This window comes from Entelurus aequoreus, linkage group LG09 (assembly GCF_033978785.1).
Source record: "Entelurus aequoreus isolate RoL-2023_Sb linkage group LG09, RoL_Eaeq_v1.1, whole genome shotgun sequence".
Taxonomy (NCBI): Eukaryota; Metazoa; Chordata; class Actinopteri; order Syngnathiformes; family Syngnathidae; genus Entelurus; species Entelurus aequoreus.
The window spans coordinates 78,595,821-78,620,706 of NC_084739.1; the positions used below are offsets into that span (position 1 = coordinate 78,595,821).

Consider the following 24,886-nt stretch of genomic DNA (forward strand, 5'->3'; position numbering starts at 1 on the left):
CGCTTGTCTTTTTTGTAGTTGAATAATAAATACATGAATTTTGGTGTAGAAAACCATATATGTGAATGCTTCGGAGCATTCACACAATAACAGAAGGAAACAACCATTTTGTGTGAATGAGTGTGAAAATTACAAAATAAATAAATAAACAATTAGATAGCATTTTGCCACCGGAAGTAGATAAATTAGCTTGGGGTATCTTGGTAAATCCATTATAAAAAAGCAGAATCCCCGGATGTACAGTACCGCCGCACCCCCCTCTCTTTAGAGTACTCTATCTCCGCCACTTCGCCACCGCCTGCCAGTCAAAACGAGCCTCCTCCTTCCCCCCCGCCTTCACTGTCCCCGCCCAGCGGCTTTCCCTCCCTCTCCGCCCCTGCAGTCACCGACCGCTTCGGTGAAGGCGAGCGAGGCCGAAAGGAGAGCCCCCCAAAGCCGGGTGTGAACGCCGAGAAGTCAACCCCCTTCCCTTCCCTCCCACCGCGGCGGTGTGTCGAGAACCTCCGCGTCCCGGCACGGCAGCCCACCGACTCCCGCGGTCGCTTCTCCGTCCACGTCGCCTGGATTCGATCGTCCGAGCAGCACCATGGTAAGCGGCTACTGTTTTCATTCTCCGCCTGGTAAACACTCCTCCATAGTGGGGAGGCCTCCTTCTTTTTACGTCGAGTAATACACTTTTTTTTTGGTAATTATTTGGGTTAAAAGTCGACCACACGAGCACCGGAGGGGGTGACATGCTACTTTTGGCGCCTCTGCGCGACACCCGGAGGCTGTCAGCGGCAGCCTGGAGCCTTTGGCCCACATTCGCTCCTCTTGATCCCTCCTCGGCTGGACTGTCACTGCTTACTTTTGTTTTGCTGACACAAATTCGCGCAGGAAATTGCAGCCAGAACGTCTTTTTGTGCACAATTTGACATTCGCAACAATTTGTAAAAAAAAAAATATATACAAATTTTTTACAACTTGAAAAAAATAAATAAAAATAAATGAATAAATATATATATATATATATATATATATATATATATATATATATATATATATATATATATATATATACATATATATATATATATATATATATATATATTTACTACGTTTGCAGTGGAAGAACCATAAGCAAGCCACCATAGTAGGACGCTATCTGTATCGTGCTTTCTGATCTGCATGTATTATAAAAGTGAAGGTGAGGTTGCCTAGTAACCGCAAGACATCAGTGGAGTATCCATCAGGCAGGATTCGAACTAGAACAGCGGTTCTTAACCTTGTTGGAGGTACCGAACCCCACCAGTTTCATATGCGCATTCACCAAACCCTTCTTTAGTGAAAAACAAAAAGGAAAAAGTCATGTTTTTTTTTTACTGGTGCACAAAATGAACCGTGCATGAACATCACCTTGTTCAAAGAACAAAACCAACACAGTGCATGAACTCACAACAAATTACACACCTTGCACACATTACCATGAATTTATTTACGTCAGGGGTGTCCAAAGTGCGGCCCGGGGGCCATTTGTGGCCCGCAGCTAATTGTTTACCGGCCCGCCACACATTCTGGAAATGCTTTTGCACAAATAAAAAAAACATTAAAACAAGTGGAATGAGGTGAAATCTAACTCGAAAAAGTTGCAATGTTGACACAAAGCTGCCATGCAGGCTGTTTTTTTTTCTTTCGTCTAATATTTCTTTTTCTTTTTTTGCCATTGCTCAAAAAAAAAAATTAAAAAAAATTCAATGTTATAATGAATTATTGACCTATTCAAGGCTCCAATTATTTCAAATATTTCACTTTAAAATGTTTTGTGTGGAAACTATTGCAAATATTGTGTGGTTGCCATGCAAAAACATCAATGTTTTATTTGACAAAAGAGCATAAAATAAACAAAATAATAGTTCAAACGTAAAATCGACCGATATATCTGAAGTTAATCTCGTAACTCAAGTGTTGAAAGTAAAAAAATAAAATTATCACTTCGAGCGGGAAACCTTTTGGATCCCAAATGGGATTTTATTTATCTTTTCACTGTGATTACTCAAAAATAATCACCAAATCAATGGTGTACTTCACATCAAACATTGCTTTCTGAATGTTTTGGGCAGTGGGGGAAATACTGCATATTTCAGTTTTATTATAAAAACAAAGTTGTCTTTCACGGTAAAGGCATAAAACCTTTTTGTTTTTTTTAACTTTATATCAACCTGTAGTTGATATACTGTACAGATTTACTGTAAGCGTTAAATAAATAAATACAAATAGTAATTTGACTTTTTTTTAACATTTTAATGACTTAGACCCTTTATGGTCCCGGGTAGCCCTAAAGGTAAAAAACTAACAAAATTCATATATTTTGTTATGGTTTGAAAATGAAAAATTTAAAAATGGCCCTCGCATGCTTTAATTTTTCCGTGTGCGGCCCTCAGTGGAAAAAGTTTGGACACCCCTGATTAACGTGGACCCCGACTTAAACAAGTTGAAAAACTTATTGGGGTGTTACCCTTTAGTGGTCAATTGTACGGAATATGTACTGTACTGTGCAATCTACTAATACAAGTCTCAATCAATCAGTCAATCAAAACAAACTAAAGTGTTGAAAGACTAGACAAAACCAGAGGTGTGGAATTATTGCTCTTTGCAAAAGTATTCATACCCTTTGAACTTTTTCATATTTTGTCACATTACAACCAACACAATACAAAGTGGTATGCCATTTATTTTTTTTTACAAATAAAGTGAATTGATTCACGTGGACCCCTACTTAAGCAAGTTAAAAAACGTATTCGGGTGTTACCATTTAGTGGTCAATTTGTACGGAATATGTACTGTACTGTGTAAACCACACTTTTTCCACTGAGGGCCGCACACGGAAAAATTAAAGCCCACGGGGGCCATTTTGATAGTTTTCATTTTCAAATCATAACAAAATATATGTATTTTGTTTTGTTTTTTTCCCTTTAGGGCTCCCGGGGACCATAAAGGGTCTAAGTCATTAAAATGTTGAAAACAAGTCAAATTATTTTTAAATTTTTTTTATTAAACGCTTACAGTAAATCTCTACAGTATATCAACTTCAGGTTGATATAAAATTAAAAAAAACAAAAAGGTTTTATGCCTTTTCTGTCAAGACAACTTTGTTTTTTATAATAAAACTGAAATATGCAGTATTTCCCCCACTACCCAAAACATTCAGAAAGCAATGTTTGATGTGAAGTAATTAGAGCCTTAAAAACATCAATAATGCAAGACACCATAGATATTAATTCATTGTTATTTTTGAGTAATCACAGTGAAAAGATAAATAAAATCCCATTAAATATATTTAGGATACAAAAGGTGCCCCACTCATAAAGTGATACATTTTTATTAGGTTTTTTTTACTTTCAACACTTAAGTTACGAGATCAACTTCAGATATATCTGTCCATTTTACGTTTAAACTTTTATTTTGTTTGTTTTATGCTCTTTTGTCAAAGAAAACGTTGATGTTTTTGTATGGCAACCACACAATATATGCAATATTTTCCACATAAATCATTTTAAAGTGAAATATTTGAAATAATTGGAGCCTTGAATAGGTCAATAATTCATTATAACATTGATTTAAAAAAGAAAATTTTTAAGCAATGGCAAAAAAAGAAAAATAAAGATAGACAAATGAAAAAAACAGCCTGCATGGCAGCTTTGTGTCAACATTGCAACTTTTTCTAGTTAGATTTCACGTCATTCCACTTTTTGTAATGTTTATTTTGCAATAGCATTTCCAGAATGTGTGGCGGGCCGGTAAACAATTAGCTGCGGGCCACACTTTGTACACCCCTGGTGTAAACTGTACTGTTTCATATAATGTATTCTCGTCCTTTGCAATCTACTAGTAAAAGTTTCAATCAATCAATCAAAAAACCTGCAAATCAGATGGAAAATTAGAGGGAACATTGTTTAGGGGTATCCATAATACGCTGATAGGGAGAAGTTTTTATTTACACGATAAGTCGGATGTGTCTTTACCTCCGTGGCGGAGGCTCCGCCGAACCCCTGAGGCCGACTCACCGAACCCCTAGGGTTCGATCGAACCCAGGTTAAGAACCACTGAACTAGAAGCTCCAACTGTCAAGCCTTTGAGCCCCCACACTCACTGGAATGTAGTGAAGTGCTGCCAAAGAACAACAAATAGCTTAATAACTCCCATTCTTACCTGACTGATAACTTGTCAATCATCTCCGCCGTGGAAATGTACTTATTGCAACATTTCTTGCACGTTAAGTCAATTTTAAAAAAAAATGTATTTAATTTTTTATAATTCACTCAACAGTCGAGGCACTTTCAACAACAAGGAAAGAAAACAAAAGCAAATACAGATAGAGAGTTAAATAATAAATACAAAATATGGACTGGACTCTCACTATTATGTTAGATCCACCATGGACTGGACTCTCACAATATTATGCTAGATCCACTCGACGTCCATTGCACCGGTCACCCAAATCTGCGGTCCTCTCCAAGGTTTCTCATTGTCCCATTGGGTTGAGTTTTTCCTTGCCCTGATGTGGGATCGGAACCGAGGATGTCGTTGTGGCTTGTGCAGCCCTTTGAGACACTCGTGATTTAGGGCTATACAAATAAACATTGACTGATTGATTGAAATAAATAAAAAAAGACAAAAAGGGCCACCTAAATCACTTTAAAGGTTTTTAACAAATATATCAATTTAAGGGCTATTGTACTCTTAATCATTCTCCAAGATTTGATTGATAATTGTAACCCATTAAAGGCCTACTGAAAGCCACTACTACCGACCACGCAGTCTGATAGTTTATATATCAATGATGAAATCTTAACATTGCAACACATGCCAATACGGCCGGGTTCACTTATAAAGTGCAATTTTAAAATTTCCTGGGAAACTTCCGGCTGAAAACGTCTCGGTATGATGACGTTTGCGCGTGACGTCACGACGGCAACGGAAGTATTCGTACCCAATGTGTCACCGTACAAACTGCTCTGTTTTCATCAAACAATTCCACAGTATTCTGGACATCTGTGTTGGTGAATCTTTTGCAATTTGTTTAATGGACAATGGAGACTGCAAATAAGAAAGTTGTAGGTGCGATCGGTGTATTAGCAGCGGACTACAGCAACACAATCAGGAGGTTGTGTTGTGTTTGAGCTGGATACAAGACGCACTACCGTGAGTACAGCTTTGGCTTCCAAACATTTGATCGCTTGCCCGTACGTGCGTGTCGCTATGTGCATGTCACGTACACTTTGGGGAAATATATGTTTCTTGCCGACTCTGATGGCGGCCGGGGTGTCGTCGAAAGCTACAACGCCCGCCGCCGCTCCGTAGTTAGCTTCAATTGTTAAGCTTCGCCAAGCTGGAAATTATTAACCGTGTATTTACATGTTCATGGTTTATAGTATTGTTGATCTTCTGTCTATCCTTCCAGTCAGGGTTTTTTAAAATTTTGTTTCTATCTGCATTTGAGCCTGATGCTATCACGTTAGCTCCGTAGCTAAGTCAGTTAGCTTCAATTGTTAAGCTTCGCCAAGCTGGAAATTATTAACCGTGTATTTACATGTTCATGGTTTAATAGTATTGTTGATCTTCTGTCTATCCTTCCAGTCAGGGTTTTTAAAAATTGTATTTCTATCTGCATTTGAGCCCAATGCTATCACGTTAGCTCCGTAGGTAAAGTGCGTCAACGATGTATTGTCATGGAGATAAAAGTCACTGTGAATGTCCATTTCGCGTTCTCGACTCTCATTTTCAAGAGGATATAGTATCCGAGGTGGTTTAAAATACAAATCTGTGATCCACAATAGAAAAAGGAGAGTGTGTGGAATCCAATGAGACCTTGTACCTAAGTTACGGTCAGAGCGAAAAAAGATACACCCTGCACTGCCTCTCTAGTCCTTCACTCTAACGTTCCTCATCCACGAATCTTTCATCCTCGCTCAAATTAATGGGGTAATCGTCGCTTTCTCTGTCCGAATCTCTCTCGCTCCATTGTAAACAACGGGGAATTATGAGGAATCCTTCCTCCTGTGACGTCACGCTACTTCCGGTATAGGCAAGGCTTTTTTTTTATCAGCGACCAAAAGTTGCGAACTTTATCGTCTTTGTTCTATACTAAATCCTTTCAGCAAAAATATGGCAATATCGCGAAATTATCAAGTAGGACACATAGAATGGATCTGCTATCCCCGTTTAAATAAAAAAAAAAAATTTCAGTAGGCCTTTAAGCCAATTGTACGGAATATGTACTGTAATGTGCAATCTACGAATAAAAGTAATTATACCCACACTAAAATCGTTTAACCAACTTGTGTGTTTTTTAAACTAAAATAAATAGACACACAATATACTTTCTGGGCAAATGAAACATTAAATATTGTTCTGGCTTTGTAAAATCCATATTATTTTAATTTCTGTGTTTAAATATGTTTATATTATTTAATTTGTAAACGTTTTAGAATGTTTTTTTTAATAAATGCAAATTGGATGACAGTTCGTTCCACTTCCGGTTTAAGTGACGTCACGCGAGTTCACTTCCTGTTGACAACGTCTGTTTCAACTTGACACTGTGGAGTTTATATCGATTACTTCGCGCAAAGACAGCACAGCCTTTATGTGCAACGTGAATATCTTAGTTGTTTACACAGTAATGTAAGGGTTAAATTGAGGTATGGCGTTTCTTAATGGGGAAAGAGGTTAATGTATCTTGTTTTCATGTTAGGATTAAAAATAGCATGAAAGCTAACACGAGTCGGTCCATCATTTTATCGATCACGTTTTTTTTAATCATTTTAATTTAATACGGTAATACGAACCATCAGGAGTTTTTCTGTGGTTCTCATCACTACCGTTTATGTGCTTGTAGTACAAACATCCGCAGCTGCTGAAACCGATGCAGCTCGTAACTACGCATGCACATGGCGATTATCGACGCTTGCAAAGTTATCGAGTTCCTTTGTAATGATCATTTGTCTAATATGAGCCTTATGAGTGCACGCATTAGCTAAAATGGTGTGAAAAGTGAAGTGAGTGTTGCATGGTTTATATGAGTTAACATGGCTTTTGTACCTTTTTGTGGGGATTGAAGTGGCTGAGAAGGATTAGTGCTGACACACAAAATGAAGGATTATACAGTAGAATACCTAACGAGAGAATCAGTAGCAGGTTATTTGCATTAGCATTCAGCCGGATGCTTATTTGTCTTGGTGGAAGACGGCCTGCACTCTATTTACGGAGCCGTCTGAACTCCTCGGCTTTGCATTCTTTCCCATTGATCTCGGCTATATGGTCTGACACTTTTGTGTGGAGGAGGACCTTGCATTGCACACTTGTTTTTTTCCTCCTCCAAAGACAATTCCCCATATAATTGAGCCTCCATTCTGGGCTTCTTTTGAGGATTTATAGGACTTCTGGAGTCCAAACGGATGCGTGCCTCCGTGCATGATGGATGTCAGGCTGAACTATCTCTCTGGCCTTGAGTCCATCCATCCTGGTGTTCAATACACCGATGGGCTGCAGGGAGCCCTGCAGGCGTACTTACATCATGAGTGCATGCTGCAGCCTTTTTTTTTTTGGCATTCTAACATGTAAAAATTCGCTCATTCTTGGTAGCCAGCAATGCAGCTCATCGGTTCTACCTCTATATCACTTTAAAAATGTATTCAAAAACCGCCAACAATACTTAATTTATAAAAACCAAGCTGTAGCAACATTGTTATTGTGAAAGCGAACACTAAGGAACTATTTTTCTAGCGTAGTAACTACAGATGTCTGATAATATGGGACGATAAATGCTTTTAAATGTAATATCGGAAATGATCGGTATCGGTTTCAAAAAGTAAAATTTATGACTTTTTAAAACGCCGCTGTACGGAGTGGTACATGGACGTAGGGAGAAGTACAGAGCAGTTGCGTCTCCCAGTCATACTTGCCAACCCTCCCGATTTTCCCGGGAGACTCCCAAATTTCAGCGCCCCTCCCGACAATCTCCCGGGGCAACCATTCTCCCGAATTTCTCCCCATTTCCACCCAGACAACAATATTGGGGGCGTTCCTTAAAGGCACTGCATTTGCGTGCCGGCCCAATCACATAATATCTACGGCTTTTCACACACACAAATGAATGCAACGTATACTTGGTCAACAGCCATACAGGTCACACAGAGGGTGTCCGTATAAACAACTTTAACACTGTTACAAATATGCGCCATTCTGTGAACCCACACCAAACAAGAATGACAAACACATTTCGGGAGAACATCCGCACCGTAACACAACATAAACACAACAGAACAAATACCCAGAACCCCTTGCAGCACTAACTCTTCCAGGACGCTACAATATACACCCTCCGCTACCCCCTACCCCACTTCAACCCTGCCCCCCCCCAACCCCGCCCACCTCAACCTCCTCATGCAAGCTATCTACGGCAAGCGATAAGCTAGCTTCTACGTCAGCTAGTTTCTACGTCAGCACAAAACACATTGAGTTTGTAATGCACACCACAATGCGATAAGACACCAATCTGTACTGACTGAAAAACATGAACAATCATATTACAGTATCTGTAAAGTATTATTTCATGTTTTGTTTGTACACAGCTAGCCAGACAGCGTATGTACTGTAGTTGTAATAACATGCACGGCGTGCTGCGTGTATCATGATCAATATTAAAGTGACTCACACAATGGACAGTTGTGTGTTTGGTCCAGCTGGCCGGGGAGGTTTTTTCCTGTCTATTTGGGTAAGCACTCCATTTACGTCAAAATAGCATGGCTTCAAATTCCACATTTATAGCGCCAAAGTCACTTTTACCTCTCTCTCTCCGCTTCCGTCTGCTCCAACGCTTTACCATTCCTTCGTGCTGGCTTCCAGGAGCAGTAGTCCATCCTCTGTATATTCAGCTTCAAAAAGATAAGGTTGTGAATCCTTATTTGACCAAAAATAGTTGTCTTTTTTTGTCTGTTACCGAGTCTGCCATGATTAGAACACACTCGCGTTTGTTTCATGAAGTAGGAACACATTTGTTGCCAGAAGTCAGAAGTGCGCTGCTATGGAAATGGAAATAAATGCACGGAGGAGGTCAGTTCTGTTGATTATTATGACAAAAATACGGTAAATATTGAACGTATTACATACGAAGGTGTCTGTTACTACATTATATATATACTTGCAGTGTGTATATAAAACATATTACATATTGTTATGAAGGTGTCTGTTACTACATTATATATATACTTGCAGTGTGTAAATAAAACATTGATGGAGGGTTTTGAAGTTGTTTTAGAGGCTTTGAAGGCTACAACGGTGACTCCTATTAGCCATATTTTGCAAGCGTTTTTTATCATCTTTAAAAAAAAAGGAAGACGTGTGTTCTTGTGTCTCGTAGTGATTGTGAACGATAGGCAAAGTTCCGGAAAAAAGTTCAGTTCCCCTTTAAGTCTAAAAATCAAGGTTTCCCATAAACTGCCAAGATACCTGTGGCGGTGGAGGCATGGATATGGGCGTGGTCACCATGACATCATCGAGTAATTTGCGTAATTTACTACAATGATATGATTTTCTCTAAAAAGGCTAAAAAAATGTATACTTACTAATTAATAATAACACTTTTGTTTTAAACGTTCATCCATCCATCCATCCATCCATCCATCCATCCATCCATCCATCCATCCATTTTACAATATAATTACAACACTTTATGTACATATTTATATACAGATTTGAACAATAAGTTATTCACTGAAATATATTTATTAATTGTGGTTCTTACAAAAAATATATCTTATAAAATATAAAAGCTAAAATGTCTCTTAAAGCTCTGCCCCTTTAATTAGTGCATACTAAATAATTTAACTTTAGCCTACTACTACAACCATATTATTTACCAGCAACATAAAGTGAAACAGAGGCAGAGGTGTCCTGCCACAGTCAGTAACAAATAAACAGAAAACCGTAGTGGTCAAATACAAATAAGGCAACAAGAGAAGTATCCTACACTTCTCTTTTGTAAAGTAAATCTGAACAGCCTATATGGGCATCTACATCAACTATATGATTTTCCTGAGAAGCTGGACAGGACAAAAAAAAATAAAAAATGTTTATTTTTATTTTTATTTATTTTTTGTTTTTTTTGTGGCGGACGTAATTCTTTCGTGGCGGGCCGCCACAAATAAATGAATGTGTGGGAAACACTGGTATATTTTCACAGCCATCCCTTTATATTGATTCCTATGATAAAATGGGATATTCAGGAGTCTTTCATGTTCCTTTCATTTGACAGTTTTTTGTTAGCAGGGATTATATATTGACGACGAGGAGCTGAAGGTTTATAATTAAGCACTTTTTGGGGTTGGCCGTAGCGTTGCTGCCGAGCCAGCCGTTCTCTTCCATATGCAAAATGTGTTTTGTGTTTGCAAAGGCCTGATTGATTGTGAATAAGGCATCCATTATTGATGAGACTGAACAAGGCTGCCTCTCGATCAGGCTTCCTCTCTGCTCTCACAACTTAGTTTTTTTTTCTAATTATCATCTCGATCTTCGTCAGCAGAGGATGTGGCTGGAGTTACCCCTGTACTTCCTGTAATCCTGCACACCCAATCTGCTTTGCTGTAAGTCTCCTTACATCCGCTAGCTGGCTGCTAACGGCACGAGATTTGTTCCAGATCCACTTCAGGCAGAGGGACTTAGCTAAATTAAAAATCCAGTGTAGACTCCTTAATGCAAATTTTCCGTTTTATTTTTCATCAAATATTGGTTAATTCCTTTACTCGAGCAGCAAAATGTCAGTTAAAGCGAGGGCAGTGTATGAAATATGTGCAATTTTATACCAAGTTCAATGGTAGCTGGTTTTACATGACACACTAACGTCAACCAAGGCAGTGGCAGGAAACCTTCCATCTTCAACACTTGATTGTTTTTGTTTGACGAGAAAAAATTGTGTTCTGTGTGGGATATTTCAGACTTAGCTTATTACAGTCAAATGCAGTGTGGACATTTAAATACCTGTCTTTAGTAGCGCTGTCAAAGTTAACGCATTACCGCATGTGATGAATAAAAAAATATTGTGTTGTCATGGTACACAAACATTTTGGTTCAGTACGTACCTCGGTTTTGAGGTCACGGTTCGGTTCATTTTCGGTACAGTAAGAAAACAACAAAATATACATTTTTTTGGTTATTTATTTACCAAATTTGCAAAATCTTCCACCAAAAATATTTTTCTTAGTGGAATATTCGATGTGAAGTAATCAGAACTTTGGATAGGTCAATAATTCATAATAACATTGATTTTGATTCAATATTATGTTTTGAGCAATGACAGTTTGAAAGAAAAAAAAAACTGCTTTGTTTTATTAGTCAACATTGCAACTTTTTCTAGATTACATTTAAGCTTTTTTATTTCACTTTTGTTATGTTTTTGTTTATATTAATAGTATTTTTAGAATGTGCCGTGGACCTTTAAAACATTAGCTGTGGGCCGCAAATGGCCTCCGGGGCACACTTTTGACACCCCTGCTATAGATAATAAAAATTAAATCTGATAAATCTATCGATAAAAAGCAGAGCCTGGCAACGCATGCGCGTTTATCATAACTTTCTCGCTCTCTCTCTCTCTCTGCCCCTCTCTCACGAATGCTGCTGCGCACACCTCCACAATTTGTTATGTTTTTAACCCCTTCTTAACCCTGAACGTACATTTAAAATACACGCAACCCTAACTCAAAATGCCGGACATTTGAGGCATTTAAGAAACTGCGCCCGGACAGCCCCGCAAAAGAGGACATGTCCGGTGAAAAGAGGACATATGGTCAGTCTATCGTAGCCCTGTCGTTGCTAGCATGCCGTGTGTTGTGCCTCGGTGTGCATTGTTTACACAACGTGCGGTACGCTACTTAATTTGTTAATGTGGAAACTCGTTCGGTACACCTCCGAACCGAACCGAAACCCCCGTACCGAAACGGTTCAATGCAAATACACGTACCGTTACACTCCTAGTTATCATGAATGAATGAAAATGAATCACATCCGGTTTAAGGCTTGATCCGGAAGACGCGCGCATTGTTACACGGTCTATGATCGCAATGAGAAGCGGCCAATTTCGCTTCAAAACAGAAATTTAGATAAAACTGAGGTAACTTGTTATTACAGCGACAAACCTTCTTATCATCGGTGCACATCAAGTTCAAAATAACATCTTAAAACGAAACCTGTACTCGAGGACAACAATCGGAGAATGACAAACACACACAGGCTGAGTTTACCTGCATCAATGTTGTCAATTAAAGTACCACAGATAAGTTCAACATTAATGCCTTTGCCAGATGGACAGGAAGCACATGTGGGCCATTTAACATCTGTAAAGACCAAGTCCTGCAAGAAGATGTCATTTATATCACCACAGGTGATCTGTCGTACAATACCTTGGAGAGGGACAATTACTGCAAGGATAAACAAACAAGAGCATCAAGTTGCAACTACAGACTGCATGTAAAATGTGTTTTGCTTACTGGAGAACATTGGACATCTATAACTCATCACAATGAGCTGGGGTCGTGTTGTACCAAAAAAAGAGATCAGTGTTTTCATCTGAAAAGGTAAATAAGCTTGTTTGTTTAAACGACTAGTTAAAGAAAGAGTAAATGCAAATGTAAATGGTAGGGGTGTAACGGTACACAAAAATTTCGGTTCGTTACCTACCTCGGTTTAGAGGTCATGGTCCGATTAATTTTCGGTACAGTAAGAAAACAACATAATATACATTTTTTGGTTATTTATTTACCAAATTTGTAAACAATGGCTTTATCCTTTTAACTTTAGGAACACTATAATAATTCTGCCCACGTTAATCAACATTAAACTGCCTCAAGTTGTTGCTCAGATTAAATAAAATGACAAAACTTTTCTTCTACATATAAAAAGTGCAACATTAAACAATTTCAAGTCAACTCATCATGCTTAATTTATTACAGCATTTGGGAAGCCTGTAGTTGATTTGTATTATGTACATGTTATATTTTTATTAACATGTGATAGCAGGGACCCTGCCATTCAAAACTAGGCTGCTCCATTACTAATGATTCATGTAACTATAGCTGAAAAAATAGTACAATAGCAATAGGAGAGAATATTCATCCCTGAACACCATGGAGTTCATGTAGGCTTAATGATGCACTTACATTATTATATCAAAATGGATAAAAGTATTTCTGCTGATTCATTTATTCTTTTAATCAAAATGAGGAAGTCAGAATTAATGGCTACAATGAACACGTTTTGCAGTGCACAGCTTTTCGAAGCAGGCTTAGAAGCATGATACTAATAAAGCTGGGCTTCACACTGCGCCCCCGCAGGGGGGAGCCCATCCCACTATTTGAGAAGAACTGGTTTACAGCGAGCTCAGGGAAGTTTACGACAGGCCGTTTACAGCAATTTTTTGTTATCAGGTTTATCGGGTTGACGTCATTCCTCAAAACGGCTCGATAATTATCCGTCCGATATTTATTATGCAACCTTAGTTGTTACTCTTGGCTTGTGTGCTTGAATGTGACGACTCCCTAGTCGTGAGCCTCTGGGCTTCTTTCTGTTTTTTTCTGAGTGAAGTGTAGTTGAGGTACTGCGTTACATGCCATTGTGTTCTACAAGGTGTCACACTGTCACTACAAGTAACAGGACACCCACGCTTAGTGACGGACGCTGAAATTCAACCCCTGTTATTGTAAACGACTTGCTTGGCTTGTCGTTCTGCATGTGGAACGAAGAAGCGCTGTTGATTTTAGTTTGAAATCTATGTCAAACGCTAAGTCGCTCCCACGGGCTAATTCCGTGTCTCCTCTGTCTCCCTGCTGCTCTTAAAATACCCCAGCCCTCTCTGAGGTAGGTCTGCGACGCCGTAAGCCAGATGACATAAGTGACTCTTTGCCCACTTTGTGTGTTGCTGTCATTTGTAGTACAACGCAGGTATACCGACAAGATTGAACCTAATCTAGAGCAGTGTTTTTCAACCACTGTGCCGCGGCTAGTGTGCCGTGAGATACAGTCTGGTGTGCCGTGGGAGATTATCTAGTTTCACCTATTTGGGTTAAAAATATTTTTTGCAAACCATTAATTATAGTCTGCAAATGATGTGTTGTTGTTGAGTGTCGGTGCTGTCTATAGCTCGGCAGAGTAACCATGTAATACTCTTCCATATCAGTAGGTGGTAGCAGGTAGCTAATTGCTTTGTAGATGTCAGAAACAGCGGGAGGCAGTGTGCAGGTAAAAATGTGTCTAATGCTTAAACCAAAAATAAACAAAAGGTGAGTGCCCCTAAGAAAAGGCATTGAAGCTTAGAGAAGGCTATGCAGAACAAAACTAAAACTGAACTGGCTATGAAGTAAACAAAAACAGAATGCTGGACGACAGCAAAGACTTACTGTGGAGCAAAGACGGCGTCCACAAAGTACATCCGAACATGACATGACAATCAACAATGTCCCCACAAAGAAGGATAAAAACAACTGAAATATTCTTGATTGCTAAAACAATATCGCTCAAAGGAAGACATGAAACTGCTCCAGGAAAATACCAAAAAAAGAGAAAAAGCCACCAAAATAGGAGCGCAAGACAAGAACTAAAACACTACACACAGGAAAACAGCAAAAAACTCAAAATAAGTCAGGGTGTGATGTGACAGGTGGTCACAGTACACCTACTTTGAGACAAGAGCTATAGTGATGCATGCTTGGTTATGGTTTAAAGTCATACCCAACAATTGCGACAACAACTTTTTACTGTCAACTGAGTTTCGTTTTTTAATGATTTCTGCTGGTGGTGTGCCTCCGCATTTTTTCAACGCAAAAAATATGCCTTGCCAAGGTGGAAAAACACAGATCTAGAGTATCGGTAGATGTGTGTGTACTCTTCCACTCCCGAGCTGATGCACACATAAGGTAAAAACTGACAAGGGGTGGGATTAATTAAGTGTAAACTTCTTCTCACTCCTGTTCAAATATGTAAAAAAGAAAAAAAGAAAAATGAAAGTCCATTGCTCATTTTGTTTATTTTTTTTGGTTTTTATTTTCCATTGTTTACATTTTGTGATAATGGCTGTTAAGGCTATAGCACTGTATTGGATCAGGCTCGCTCTTGTTTTTTGCATATTTGAAATAAAATATATCAAATCAAATCAAAACAAAAATGTTAGTGCACCAATCAAGGAAAATGAGCAAACTACATAAATAACATCCTGTAATTTGATTTTGATATCATTTTTTTATCTTGATAGATTGAAAATTAACCAATGAGTTGACTGATGAGCATTATCACATAATTTATTCATAAAGTATAAATAATGACAAATAAAGATAAGAATACTATTAACCGCAACATATAAGTGTAAAAAAAAACCCAACAACATTATGATTTGTACATTTTCAGAATGTGCTTGTTCTATTTTTAAACAAAGAAAACAATCTGAAGTTGTCTTTATTTTCAAGTTATCGTGTCGTGATTTTACTTCCCACTTGGAAGTAGATTTTTTCGCTATGTAACCCCCGATTTAAAATTAGTTTGACACCCCTGCTTTAAGGTATATATGGCACACACTTTTAGTGTGACTGACAAGGACGTGTGTAAAATTGAAGCAAGATTGGCGGAAAAAAATGACCGTCTTTGCATGGGCACTTGGCAACTAATTGTTCATAAGTCATCGACCGAATATCTGCATTACATGTACTGTATATTCCATGTGCTTTATGAACACAAAATGACCACACATGTCATCTACAGTCATCAATATAGGGCTTGAAAGTGTGATGTAATAAATGCAATGCATTGTGGGTCTTGCTGGCCTCTAAATAGCTTATTTACGCAACTGAATGCAAAACTTTGTACTAAAGTTGGTTCTTCCTTTTTTTTAATGTTTAAAACATTGCACAAATGTGTGGCGTCATTAACTGCCAGAATTGTTGTCATGATTAGGTGAGATTTTGATCATTTGCAGCGTGAAAGCCAAGCTTAGGAAGTCGGGTCAATGAGTTAATAAAGATGTGGCGAATAGCCTGGATAGCAGGAGTGAGACCATCAAACATGACTTTTAACGTCATCACCTTGTACATGTTGGTGTGTTCAATAGAGGTGTCAAAAAATAGATTTTTGATTAAATCTCAATTCTTAATTTATTAAACAGATATCGGTTATTTTATAATTTTTTATTTATTTACATTTTTTGATCCAGCTACTCAGGCAAATCATATTGTTGATGAAGATGCCCGTATCTGCTGTACAGATGTACTTTAGAAAAGAGAAGCGTGTGATATTTCTCTTCTTGCCTTATTTGTATCTGACTTTATTACGAAGGGAATTTACACTTCAACTACTGTCGTTGGCTTTAACAGTTAGGATTGCTAGTTTGCATTTAAACAGTGGTTTTTCTCACTACAATAGGGCGAAACCATCCTTGCCCAGGCACACCCTCCTGGTTTTTTGGAGTATAAAAATGTGTGGTGCCCTAAAACGCACACCCCAAGTGTTCATGCCATTTTCAGACTGGTACGTTTGAATCAAAGCATGTTTTATTCAGTTTCACAAATAGCATTTAGTAGGCTGTTAGCGTTAGCCAAGCCAGCTGCGGGATTCAAACAACGTACAGTATTTTGGAGAAATAAGCATGTCATCTGTTTATTGTTAGTCATGGGTAAGCACGCAAATGAATTAGTGTTATTTTAGGAGCAGTAGCACAGTGATCAAAGTACTCAAAAGTAATAATGGGAAACATGTTTTCAGGGAAACCTGCTTTTGAAATGAGACTTAGCACCCTCATTCCATCTTGGACACATAAGAGATAAAAAGTGTAGACTTTGTGCAATTTGAATGGAGGATAATGGGGCTTAATAGACTTTTGTTTGCATTCTGAAAGGCTTCACCGGTATAAAAACAGACTCCCTTGAGGAGATTTAGACAAGTTTGGCTTCAACAATGGCGGCAACTCACTCAAATCTCTTGACAATTGGACATGGTCAAATTGGATCAATTCCACCAATTTTACTTACTTTTTAAGGTAGCCAGCGTTTGGAATAGGGTACAGTTTGTCTCGATATGATTCCTTCATCCGGGACGGCGTGGCGTAGTGGGTAGAGCAACCGTGCCAGAAACCTGAGGGTTGCAGGTTCGCTCCCCGCCTCTTACCATCCAAAAATCGCTGCCGTTGTGTCCTTGGGCAGGACACTTCACTCTTTGCCCCCGGTGCCGCTCACACCGGTGAAATGAATGATGAATGAATGGTAGGTGGTGGTCGGAGGGGCCGTAGGCGCAAACTGGCAGCCTCGCTTCCGTCAGTCTACCCCAGGGCAGCTGTGGCTACAAATGTAGCTTACCACCACCAGGTGTGAATGAATGATGGGTTCCCACTTCTCTGTGAGCGCTTTGAGTATCTAACAATAGAAAAGCGCGATATAAATCGAATCCATTATTATTATTATTCATCCATTTGAATCCAGTGCCTAGCTCTCTCTCACAGTACTGCCGGTACAGTACAGCCATGTAAACAAAAGCTTTGGCCTGCGTTTGTACCATTTCAAGCCCTATTCTAGTTAGGGCAGACCTTTGGTATTGGATATCAGTGTATCTTGGTGTAGTGCAGGGGTCACCAGCCTTTTTGAAACCAAGAGCTACTTCTTGGGTACTGATTAATGCGAGGAGCTACCACCAGTTTGATACACACTTAGATAAATTGCCAGAAATAGCCAATTTGCTAAATTTACCTTTAACTCTATGTTATTATTAATAATTAATTATATTTATCTTTGTGGAAACACTGATCATCTTAATGGTTTCTCACAATAAATATATATAGAAACAGATAAATATCAATATGCAACACTTTATTTTTATATTTTCTCTAAGTGCACATTTTTCAAATTGAACATTTTCAAATTATCACTTCTAAGACAGTCTTGTGAAATCACAATATCCCATTTTAACTAGCTAGCCACTAACATTTTTTTTAAACAAAACATGAATTACTTTGCACCATGTTTGTACAAATTATAACTCATGTAAAATACAAAAGTCAACTCTCAAATTTTTAAATAAATCATGTCACACTTTGAACTGGACACCAAATCTGTTATCTGTTTCTTTGTCAGTTAGTGAAGACCAAGTCTTTAAAATATTTTCTTGGATTTTCAAATTCTATTTGAGTTTTGTCTCTCTTAGAATTAAAAATGTCAAGCAAAGCGAGACCACCTTGCTAGTAAATAAATACAATTTAAAAAAATAGAGGCAGCTCACTGGTAAGTGCTGCTATTTGAGCTATTTTTAGAACAGGCCAGCGGGCTACTCATCTGGTCCTTACGGGCTACCTGGTGCCCTCGGGCACCGCGTTGGTGACCCCTGGTGTAGTGCATGTCCTTGGATCTGACAGCTATCAAGGAGAAGTAGTTTAGTCTGTGAGGGTTGCATCATTGTGTTTCACTGCTGCTTTGCAACTGCAGAATCATTGAGTTGTCGAAGTATTCCACTTTTCCAGGCACGCATCAGCCGGTGATTGGATGGTCATTATAGCTGGTCTCGCTACCTCAGTGGTGTGCTTGGTTAACAATTAGTAACAGAGGAACCATTTTAGAGGTGCACTTTGTTAAAAATGAAGATGTGTTGCTCCACGGGGAACAATACAATAAGGATGGCTGCTGATGAAGCTGCTCGGCCATCAATCGTTGGCTCAGTATCCCCACCACCATCATCATCATTGCCCCCTTGATGAATTCCGTGTGAAGTATCTTTGTTGAAAAATACATGATTATTACCGGAGCCTATCCCAGCTGTAATCTGTGATATTTCTACCTGATTAAGTGCTTCTGATATTCTGTACATTACGTGTTGTACAAGTTAATGGTCTTCTTATTGCTGCATGACAATATTTTAGCCTTCTCTATATATTAATAAAATGTAATATTCAGCCTGCTAATCATTCTGTAATTGAGGACTCGACCAGAAAATGTTATAAAAGTATTTACACAATATTTCAGCCTGCCAGAAAATCCCCCCCGCCCTCCATATTCCTACACTGATGTCCTAGCATTTCTTTAGCTGCAAATATCCCTGAATAACATTACAAAACATCTCTGACAAAGCACGATCGTAACGTAAGAGATTTTTATTTTGTTAATGTAGTTAAATCACTTTTATTTTGAAGCCGGAAAAGTGTGTGATCGGTTTGAGAAAGTTTTGATGTCAGATCGACTGTTTGCAATAAAACATTTTTTTATAGTTAACGCGTTATCATCGCATTAACTTTGACAGCTCTAATATAAACACAATGCCATTGTAAGGCTTACTGTAAAAGTCAATTAAACTCAGAGAACATCCCTAAACTGTGCTAGCACTGTCGCTAACACATGTGTAGGGATGGGCGATATGGATCCAAACTCATATCCCGATATTGTTTGGCTCACAAACTAACGCATAAATGGAAATATCCGTTGACTAATTATTTCTCCCATGCCTTGATTTACAATTTTCGGGACTTATGGTAATCCCAAATACACAAGAACGAGTACCTACAAGTAAGAAAAGTAGGTGTTGCATAGTAGGATCCCAATTTAAGAGGTGTTTTGAGATAAGAAAAAGCATTGACAATTATATAAGAAAAGTCAAATATAATCTCCAATCTTCTTCGAAAACGAACAAAAAGAAACAAAATATGAAATAATGTGCCGTGGTTTAACATGAAAAAAATCCCCCTTAACAATGGTGTTTTTATAGGTAAACATTATTATAGGACATCCACACAAAGATGTTAGCCGGGAACACCAACCTGCCAACTGCTTCATGATACTGTGTTACAGGCTGTGTTCTGAAAATTACTTTAAAAAGTAATCCTAGTTACTCGTTACTTAACCAAAAAGTAATTTAATTACTAACAGAATTACTCTTTAACAAGTGTATTTAAATACTAGGTAAAATAATTACTTTAAAATTTTTTAAATATCTGGCATAACGCAGTTGAGATTAGTATCATATTAGAGCAGTGTGTGTGTGTGTGCCTTTAAAAGATGGTGCATGTTTGCAACTGACGTGTGACGTCAGCGAGTCCAAGCAGGCCTTTTTTTTTTTGCCTGAGCTCTTTTGTTAGCTCAGCAGGCTAGCAGCAGCAGCAGTTTGTCGGCTGGTTTGTGTTACATCTGCTTAATAAATGGACTGAATGTGCTTCCATGGCTGTATGTTCTTGTCAACAAACGGGGTATTGTTTGGATGACAAGTTTGTCTCTTGTTGTTCAGTTTTCCTTTCGTCCCTCGTAGCGCAGTGCAGTTTGTGTCAAGTTTTATGGTGGTGAAATTTTTTTTGTCTTTTACCATACTTGCCAACCTTGAGACCTCTAATATTGGGAGGTGGGGGGGGGGGGGGGGGGGGGGGGGGCTTGGTCGGGGGTGGGGGGCGTGGTTGGGGGGCGTGGTTATTTACAGCTAGAATTCACCAACTCGAGTATTTCATATATATTTCATTTATATATATATATATATATATATATATATATATATATATATATATATATATATATATATATATATATATACATATATATATGTATATGTATGAAATACTTGACTTTCAGTGAATTATAGCTATATATATATATATATATATATATATATATATATATATATATATTTATTTATTTTATTTACATAGAAAAAAAATAAAAATACTTGAATTTCAGTGTTCCGTTGGCTATCCATTAGATGGCAGTATTGTCCTGTTTAACTTCTCCGTTCATTGGGCAGGCAAGCTGTTTATATTGGGGGAAAGCGGACGTGAGAACAGGCTGTCCCCACTCAGTCTCAGGTCCGCATTGAGCTGGAGGGGGCGTGGCCTCCAGCTCCGGCTGAATACTAGGAGTTTGTCGGGAGAAAATCTCTGCCGGGAGGTTGTCGGGAGAGGCACTGAATACCGGGATTCTCCCGCTAAAAACGGGAGGGTTGGCAAGTATGCTTTTACTGACCAGTTCATCCAACGAAGACCTTGTTTTCCTCGGAAGACTTAGGAGCTCACATGCAGCTGTAAGCACGCACAGAGTCATCAATGACACTTCCGCATCAATCACTTGTACATTTGGTTATGGTTATGGTTTAAATTTAATTTAAACATGCTGCACAGATGGGCGAACATTTTGATCTAGTTTGATGAAATTTGGATGGATTTATTTATTTTAGGGGCAAAACACTAATTAAAGGGTAAATTCTGTATTCGCACTTGTGTTATTTATTTATTTATTTTTAATACTCGCACAACCTATTTTTTGGCGCAAATGCAACTGAAATGCTGTGCAAACCGATTTATGCTGAACTTTGTTTTGGACAGATATCAATATCAGATAGGGACTAGGGATGTATCGATATAAAAGTGTCATATCATGGTTAATGTCACCAAAATAATCACAGTTATCATTATTATCAAAATATTGTTGCATCTGCCCAAAAAGTACTCATAAACACATATATTCAATTTGAATTAAAAAAAAAAAAAAGTAATACAATACAAGTTCATAGATTGGGGTAATGTCGTCAGTAAATGAGCAGTGTCACAGGTCTGTGGCTTTATCAAAGAAAGTGTTATCGATCTTGGTTTTACGATATTGTTAATTTAAAACCGTTATACTAACTGCGGGAAGTTTTTCCGCTGTCTATCATTTTACGGTTTATCGTTACATCCCTAATCGGGATTAGGGACACTCTTAATCAATACTCATGCCATTATCAATAACCTGTTCTTTTCATCTCTCCTCAGGGAAATGAAGCAAGTTTCCCCCTGGAGATGTGCTCGCATTGTAAGTATATGCTTTTTAAAAGTCTAAAGGGCAACAAATAAAGGAATTACTTGGTGCACCACCTGCTGATAATCTCAGTTGGCTGTCGAGCAATCAGACTTTTAATTTGTCTTCAAGTTCTGGTGTCGCTGGCACATTTGACACACGGTGGGTACGCTGTTGAGAAGCAGGGCTAAAAATGGACCCACCAGAGGCTGCGTCCATTTTTAATGAGCACCGGGGACGACAGCGGCGCTCTCCATCACGAGGAAAAGATGACCTCGGTGCAATCACCTGATTAATGAGTCCGGGCTCTGAAGTTGATCATTTGTATTCAGGTGCCCGGCTAATGAGTACAACTCTCTTACGCTCTGAGCTCGATAGCAAGACAATACGATTCCACTCTAGTCCTCCAGGTGGCGGTGAAGAACATTGTTTGCCAACTGCCAATCAAATCAGTTGCGGGCATTAGCTTCTTTCACGCAGATCCTGCAGAACAGTAGATTTTAGTAACAGTAGCTGGAGCTATAGCTGCCTTAAAAGGGGGTCTTGCCATTTTAGTATGTATAGTTACTAGGGTTGTACGGTATACCGGTATTAGTATAGTACCGCGATACTAATGAATCATATTCGGTACTATACGGCCTCTAAAAAGTACCGGTCCTCCATCCCCCTGTCGTTGTCACGTCGTGTCATTGCTGGTTTACGAGCAGAGGAGCATGTTCGGCAGCGCATAATCACTGAGTACTTACAAGCAGACAATGTGTGTAGACAGAAAAGGGAGAACGGACGCATTGTTGGCTTAAAAACCAACGATAAAGGTGAAGTTATAACACTGAAACGCCCTCAGGAAGAGGTCCTTTAAGACATGGCTAGCTAGCTAGTTAGCGGCTAAAGTCCATCCGCAGTCTGCAGTGTTTTAGCTACGTCTAAATCACGAATCCTCGCCTCCATGGCGACAAATAAAGTAGGTTTCTTACAAGTTTCATCCCTGCAGGACGAGGAATAGCTAAACATTCTTTACTAGGCACCGTAGCTCACCGGCGGTTCCTGAATGTAAACAATCGCCATTGGTGGATCTACACCTAACATCCACTGTAATGATACCAAGTACAGGAGCGTATCTAGTCGATACTACTATGATTACACAGATTTTTTAGCATCACAAAATCTTCTTTCGTTCTTTAAACATTTATATTATGTTTATAAACTCAGTAACTATGTCCCTGGACACATGAGGACTTTGAATATGACCAATGTATGATCCTGTAACGACTCTGTATCAGATTGATACCCAAATTTTTGGTATCATCCAAAACTAATGTAAAGCATCCAAACAACAGAAGAATAAGTGATTATTACATTTTAACAGAAGTGTAGATAGAACATGTTAAAAAAGAAAGTAAGCAGATATTAACAGTAAATGAACAAGAAGATTAATAAGTCATTTTCTACCACTTGTCCTTAATAATTTTGAAAAATAAAATAATGATAAATGACACAATATGTTACTGCATAGGTCAGCAGGTAAATTAGGAGGCTTTTTTTGCTTACTCATTACTAAAAGACAAGTTGTCTGGTATGTTCACTATTTCATTTAAGGACAAACTTGCAATAAGAAATATATGTTTAATGTACCGTACGTTTTTTTGTTAAAATAAAGCCAATAATGCCATTTTTTGTGGTGCCCTTTATTTATAAGAAAGTATCGAAAAGTATCAAAATACATTTTGGTACCGGTACCAAAATATTGGTATCGGGACAACACTAATAGTTACCCACAAATATAAATATTGTTACAGCGTTATTAACAAATAGGTTTTTGAACATATTGTAGGCACATCCTCCATATTTAAACTGCAGGCTTTCCAAGCACTTCTCCCCAGGGGTTGGATGATGAATGACCCCAACTGAACTCATCAAGGACCTCAGTCGGGGATATTTACGGCCTCTCCTACTTTAAAAAAAAAATTTAATCCAGCCTTGATGTTGGAATTTAGACTGTTCAAAATTGCTTCTAATAAGCACTACTGGGAATAACACATTTTGCTCGGCGATATGGTGACCTACAAATTATTGCCAATAAACAATATCATTGTTAAGACCAAATTAACCACTGATCTAATGATAATGCAAGTATATACTTTCAAATGCAGTCAACTTGTATTTCATATATTTTACCATTGTAACATAAACACTTTTAATTATCCTAGTTTAATAAAACAAGCAAAAAAGAAAAATATACATCTGTCTGTGTGTCAAATGTGCACTTGAATAAAAATCACAACCAAAAGCAATAAAATAGGTTCTGTCGCTGTTAGAAGGCTGTGGGAGACCCTCAAATATACACAACCAAAATAAATAAAATAAAGTTCTTGTGACCAAAATTATCGCGGTTATCATTATAACATACACCGTTTGGAAACAATTAAGGCAGACCTGGGCATTCTGCGGCCCACGGGCCGCATCCGGCCCTTTGTACGTCCCTGTCCGGCCCACGTGAGGCCAATTATAAATTACAAAATAAATTTAAAAAAGTATATATGTCGAGTGTGCAATACAACGGTGCTGCTTTTGTTTTGAAAATCATTATTTGTATTACTTCCGTGTGGACGTATGCGTGTGCGTGATTGTGAGTGAATGTGAACAGCTGCAATTACAAATTACAAAATAAAGTTGAAAAAACATCTATGTCGTGCGCGCAATACAACTGCGCTGCTTTTATTTTGAAAAGTATTATTTATGGGCGTGTGTCCGTGTGTAACCTGCGAGTGAAGGTGCACATGCAGCGACAAGTGATGCACGGTTTACACCCGAGACGCTAAAAAGAGAAAAGTTGATTAAGAATGGCGTGTTTCCAACAAGACATGGACTGCAAAGCAACGTTCCCTCTAAGGTGCGTGACTGCGCAATTGCGCACTGCTCAAGCGTCCGCTGCGCGCAGCAAATATGCCGCACACCAAATCAAACCCATCTAAATTCTAAACAAAATAAACACATTTATTCTATGTAATTTTGCAATGCAACTCTGAGTGACAGTGACAACAAGCGGCCCTAACGGTGTTCGTCAACACCGTTCTATTGAACACCGT

General features: G+C 38.5%; 1 protein-coding gene across 1 annotated transcript in view; it reads left to right on the forward strand.

Annotated features, from left to right (window-relative positions):
• The first annotated feature begins 353 nt into the window (after window positions 1–353).
• Window positions 354–24,886, forward strand: part of LOC133656966 (calcineurin subunit B type 1-like) — a 50,433-nt gene continuing 25,900 nt past the window's right edge. Inside the window, exons 1-2 of the mRNA XM_062057854.1 lie at window positions 354–589; window positions 21,776–21,815. Coding sequence (XP_061913838.1) covers window positions 587–589; window positions 21,776–21,815 — 43 coding nt within the window. The 5' untranslated portion in view covers window positions 354–586. The remainder of the gene's footprint in view (window positions 590–21,775; window positions 21,816–24,886) is intronic.